Here is a 6,000-nt window from a genome sequence, read left to right as displayed (position 1 = left end):
GTGATTGTCCCTTTAGATTGAGAGGGAGACCCATCTCTCAAGGGGAGGGATGGGTGTTGAACGTAAAATGTGGTTACCATAATCATGATGTCTCATCTACTCTAGTTGGTCACCCCTATGCGGGTAGGTTGAAGTCTACTGAACAGTCGTTACTTGTTGATATGACTAAAAGTCAAGTCAAACCTGCAAATATACTTCTCGCTCTAAAAGAAAAAGATGAGTGTAATGTTACAACCCTGAAGCAAGTGTATAATGCAAGATATAGGTACAAACGTTCGATAAGAGGTTCAAGAACTGAGTTACAACAGTTAATGTTGATGTTGGAACGTGATCACTACATCCATTTTAGTAGATGTCTTGATGAATCTGATGTGGTTAGCGATTTGTTCTGGACCCATCCTGATGCTGTGAAGTTGTTAAATTCATTCAATATTGTGTTCTTAATGGATAGTACCTATAAAACCAACAAATATCGGTTGCCATTACTTGAGATTGTTGGTGTGACCTCAACAGGATTAACTTTCTCAGCCGCTTTTGCATTTTTATCTAGTGAAAAGCAAAATAATTTCATTTGGGCTCTTGAAAGGCTAAGAGGTCTGTTTATGACGTGCGAGGGTGGTCCACAAGTCATTGTAACTGATAGGGATCTTGCTCTAATGAATGTTGTTGGCATTGTGTTCCCTGAGTGTTATCATTTTCTATGTCGTTTCCACATTCAAAAAAATGTGCAGGCAAAGTGCAAAATGCTAGTAAATTCTGTTGATGCATGGGATGTTGTACTGCAAGCCTGGGAGAATGTCATGGACTATGAAGATTAATTAAAGTTCAACGAGTGTGTTCATCGTCTTGAGCTTGTTTGCCAACCGTGGCCTGTATTCTTTGAATATGTTAACGACTCGTGGATCATTCCTTACAAGAAATTCTTTGTGAAGGCATGGACGAACAAAGTTATGCATTTGGGGAATACAACATCAAACAGGTATATTTGCATTTTGCTATTAATTAAATTTATTTATTAATGGTTTATATGATTTCCTTGTATAAATTGTACTAGGGTTGAGTCTGCTCACTGGAGTCTGAAGAAAGTTCTTGGAAGTAGTATGGGAGACCTTTGTTCGTGTTGGGATGGAATTCACAACATTATTATCTTGCAACATAACGAAATTAAAACGTCTTTTGAAAGAAGTATAAATCTGATCAGTGACTCTTACAAGGCATTGAGTTATAGAAGATTAGTGGGAAATATTTCTAGATGTGCCTTAGAACTCCTTGCTCCAGAGTTGGAAAGAGTAAAGAAGAATGGATTCGATAGTAGTCGTTGTGGTTGCATTCTGAGACAAACTTATGGTCTACCATGTGTGTGTGAATTAACACGATATGATCCTGGGATTATTCCTCTCCAAGAAATTCATGTCATGTGGACTAGGTTGAGCTTCTCCAATGTCTCGTCTTCACAATCTGAAGGGCAATTATCTATTCAGAGGGAGGTTGATCTACTGCTTAATCTTTTCAAAGAACTTGATATTGCAGGAAAAGTGACCATAAAACATAAATTACTCGACATAGTTTGCCCTTCCATGACATCGATGTTACCACCACCGAGTAAAGTTAAAACGAAAGGTGCAGCTAAGAGTCATAGATCAAAGAAGTCAACCAAACGTGACCCCTCCTATTTTGAGCACGTGGACGCCTTCATTGAGTCCTCAAACAAGACACACGTGTTGCAAAAACAGAAAACAAGCTGAAAAGCAAACGTGTAATTGAAGAGAAAGTTATACCCATGCTAGAACAGTTCAATCCTGTTTTTCATCCTTATATACTCGATGTTGTCGATGTTGTGGCGGACGGTCATTGTGGATATAGATGCATTGCTGCGTTGTTGGATATGGATGAGGAGTCGTGGCCTCTAATCAGACATGACATATACAAAGAACTTAGTCAATGGCGAGATGAATATGCAACATTAGTTGGAGGCTATGATCGTCTGGAAGAACTGAGAAAGTCTTTGCTAGTTCAATCACCATCAGGGGTACAACTTCTATACACCAATGTTGAAATTTATGTATTAAAAGTTTTTTATGATTTTGTTTTATTATAATCTAATTAATTATATACAGGCTAATCGAGACAAGTGGATGACTATACCAGACATGGGGTATGCGATTGCTAATCGGTATAATATAATCCTCGTGCGCTTGTCATCAGTTCAGAATTTGACGATAGTCCCACTTCGTACATCCCCACCTATTTCGCAAAGTCAACATCGACTAATTTGTATCGGACATGTTTACAATTCTCATTTTGTGCAGGTATATATGTTTATATATATATATATATATATATATATTATTTTTATAAAGAACTTTATTTCTCTATTGACTAATTGCATATTTACAAGTTCGTCTACAAGAAGGTTGTCCATTACCAACAGTGAATATCATATCATCTAGCAATTGTTACCCAAAGGCAAAAGGGTGGGCATCATTTTATAGAGATAGGATGCAAGCATTCCTAGATTTACACGTAGTGGATCGTAGTTATGTAGATCTCATGGAAGACTGATATTTGTTGATTGTATTAAATATTTCACTGTTGTAGTTTGTAATTATTTTACCAATATATAAAATTCTAACTCCTTTGGCCAAGGGACGAATATATTTTGGCCTCATTGCTAACATTAAATAACTTAATATAAAATACCATATATAGATGAAATATCTTAATATAAAATCCAATAGAAATGTCAATTCTGACATCAAATACAAATAAATCGACTATCCAGACGTAGATGGTCGTCGACCTCGAACTCTACATCCTCCTCTACTCTCTTCCTCTTCAACGCCATCTCGAGCCATCTGCAATAACTCATGAGTGCGATCCCAGCCAACTGTGCCCTCAGTAACGTCTCTACAGTCTATCATCCGCTGAAGACCACCTACAATGCGTTTCACGAGACCCTGTGATAATAACATGTTAATGTCAAATATTAAAAGTTACTAATAATATGAACAACTAAATTTGTAACATACCAATAAACCACTGGAAGATGATGACGGTGACGTCCTCTGAACTGTTATGTCATCTGGCAAATTCCGACAAAGTCGGGGCACAAGCACAAGGCTAGGTCGGTCGGTCTCAGCTCCACGTAAAATGTATGGATGGGAGACTCTCCTAAACCACTGCAAATATCCATCTGAACATGAAAAAGGAGCTGGTGCATGGACCACATCATGTACAACAAACTGCTTGTGCGTTTTCCACCGATCATCAATAGCCTCAAAGTCCATCATGGGAACCGAACTAGGCGGTCGTGGAATAGGCTGGATGAAGCCAAATTGTCGCAACACACGCTCCGACAGATGACGGTGTAGGAGGGTACCAACCCTCAGGAAGCCAGAAAACATGCCATGTGTTACAAGTTGTCGAACAACTCTATGTGCTACATATGGGTTCCAAATCATCCCATCATATGTCAAGCCATCCAACTGGACTCTAACATCAGCAATAGCGGAAATGGCGCGTCCAGTGACATAATGTAGAGCACGGGGTTCGGTCTCCACATATGTATCCCGTACTTGCTTCCTTCCCAATGTAGGGAAGTGCTCGTATATCCAAGCTTGTACAAATAACATTTCGTTTAACCATTGTCATATAAAACTAAAAAAAAGTAAAATAAAGAATAAAATGTTATATAAATGGTACCTGTACAAGAGGTAGATATCTAGCTAATTGCTTTGTATTTGCAAAGCTGGCATCTCCTAGCTAGTCATATAAGTGGACAAGAGCAGCAACTCCCTAAGCATATCTACGACATGTGGGGAGATCTCTAAATAGCTCGAGATAATGTGTACGAACATAGGTGGCGCTTTTGTTAACAAATATCGTGCACCCTACAAGGTGCAAAAGATATGCACGTGCAGCAAACTCCCATAGCTCGTTTTCACAACAACTATCATACAACTCTCTCAGCCAACTAAGTCGGACCTGTGCACCCCGACTTTGATTCAGCTCCACACAAGCCATGGCCCGGTCAACACCAAGAAGTGTCGTCAAAATCTCAATTGAATCTTCATATTCCAGATTTTCAGTCGAGCAAAAGTTTCCACTGATGAGAAGATGGAGAAGTAACCATACGCCATCTAAAGTGATCGTCATCTCCCCAATGGGTAGATGAAAAATATTAGTCTCGGGATGCCATCTCTCCACGAAACCCAATACTAACCCAAGATCGATATATTCATATAAAATATCGCACAGAGGCGATAATCCAGAAGCTAACACAAAAGGTGCAACAGAAGGGTGAGGACGTCCTAATTTCTTCACTTTTTTAATATGGGACACTACTTTCACAACTCAATCCTAACAAAAGAAACAAAAAATAAATAAAAATACTTAACAATAACAAAGTTAAACATAGATAAAAACTTCTTACTGACCTGACCATCCCATATCATGCGTGCAACATGATCCTCGTACCGAGTCAATAAAGATGTATCATATGGACCACCAGGAAATCCTCCACCATCGTTATCAATCCCCTGCTCGTCCTCCTGAGGAACGTCGGAAACCTCATTCTCAACAATATCATCCTCAACAACATTAGCCTCATGCTGACCCTTTCTACGAGCCGAAGTTGTCGGTCTCTTGCGTGCACCACCCTGTGTGGAACTCTCAGGTGCATCATTTGAACCACGCCTAGATAAATTTCCTCGTGTCTTAACCATATCTGTAATTCAAAGTTTGAAACATTAGAATCCAATATAAATTTCCTGAAAAAAAAAAAAACCAAATTAAATAAACAACATGACACGAATTTTGAATTCCGATAACAAACACCACAACGGATTCCATGCTCCGTTTCAGGGTACTCCAACACGGATTCCACAATCCGTTTCTAAGAAAAAAAATTGAAACGGAATGTGAAATCCGTTTCATCTATGTAGGAAACGGATTTCACAAACCGTTTCAGAAAAAAAAAAACCCTAAACGGAATGTGAAATCCGTTTCATCTATGTAGGAAACGGATTTCACAAACCGTTTCAGAAAAAAAAAATTCCTAGGAAACGGATTTCACAAACTGTTTCAGAAAAAAAAAATCCTAAACGGAATGTGAAATCCGTTTCATCTATGTAGGAAACGGATTTCACAATCCGTTTCAGAAAAAAAAAACCTAACTAGGAAACGGATTTCACAAACCGTTTCAGAAAAAAAAATAAAACCCTAAACAGAATGTGTATTCCGTTTCATCTACCTAGGAAACGGATTTCACAAACCGTTTCAGAAAAAAAAAACTAAACGGAATGTGTATTCCGTTTCATCTACCTAGGAAACGGCTTTCACAAACCGTTTTAGTAAAAAAAAATAAAAAATCCTAAACGGAATGTGTATTCCGTGTGATCTACCTAAACGACATGTATTCCCTTTCACGAATGTTACAAACGCATCAGTGAAATATAAAAAACAAGACATGGATCGGTGAAATATCGCTAAAATCAATTACAACATACACACTTAATTGCGCAAATGGAGAAGATGGGGTTGCACGAAAACAGGAGCCTGCGTGCGTTGCTGGGAGAAGAACAGCGGAGAAGAACACTGTATGGAGGCTCTGGGAGAACAGCGGGAGAAGAAGGATGGGGAGAGAAAGGATGGAAATAATTTAGGTTTTGGGGGTACAGGAGAAATCATTGGAGGTGTAGGGAGAAGCCCCCAAAACTATTCTCTAACTGGGCTCTAACTCAACATTTCTTGATTGCAGCACCTTGTGTCCCTTTTTGTGGGGGGTTCTCTTAGGCCTTTGCCCCTTTCATTATTCAACACCCACTAAGATATTAAAGACCATTACAAAATGGGGTCCTTTTTCCTACACCTCCAAAATTTCTTCTGCACCTCCAAACTTTCTTTAAATTCCCAAAAAACCCTTTGACCATTTAAGGAAACCCGTAGACATCACACCCCCAAAATTATGTCGACTTCCGGAAGTCAAAATATATGACTTAT

The 6,000-nt window shown here is 38.8% G+C and overlaps 1 protein-coding gene across 1 annotated transcript; it reads left to right on the top strand.

Annotated features, from left to right (window-relative positions):
- Positions 1-1,415: 1,415 nt before the first annotated feature.
- LOC146885963 (uncharacterized) lies at positions 1,416-2,562 on the top strand. The gene is made up of 4 exons (XM_085674063.1): positions 1,416-1,620; positions 1,734-2,029; positions 2,118-2,304; positions 2,393-2,562. The coding sequence occupies exons 1-4, from the start codon at positions 1,416-1,418 to the stop codon at positions 2,560-2,562; spliced, it is 858 nt and encodes a 285-aa protein (XP_085530189.1).
- The last annotated feature ends 3,438 nt before the right edge of the window (positions 2,563-6,000 follow it).

This window comes from Vigna unguiculata, chromosome 5 (genome assembly GCF_037176805.1).
Source record: "Vigna unguiculata cultivar grain cowpea cultivar isolate G323 ecotype 2 chromosome 5, ASM3717680v1, whole genome shotgun sequence".
NCBI classification, from domain to species: domain Eukaryota; kingdom Viridiplantae; phylum Streptophyta; class Magnoliopsida; order Fabales; family Fabaceae; genus Vigna; species Vigna unguiculata.
This window is presented reverse-complemented; position numbering and strand designations above follow the sequence as displayed.

Excerpts from the sequence above, each read along its gene's own strand:
- LOC146885963 (XM_085674063.1), top strand. The coding sequence starts at position 1,416 with ATGTGGACTAGGTTGAGCTTCTCCAATGTCTCGTCTTCACAATCTGAA. Across the intron at positions 2,030-2,117 it reads TAGTTCAATCACCATCAGGG|GCTAATCGAGACAAGTGGAT; the intron begins GTACAACTTCTA and ends AATTATATACAG. Across the intron at positions 2,305-2,392 it reads TGTTTACAATTCTCATTTTG|TACAAGTTCGTCTACAAGAA; the intron begins TGCAGGTATATA and ends TAATTGCATATT.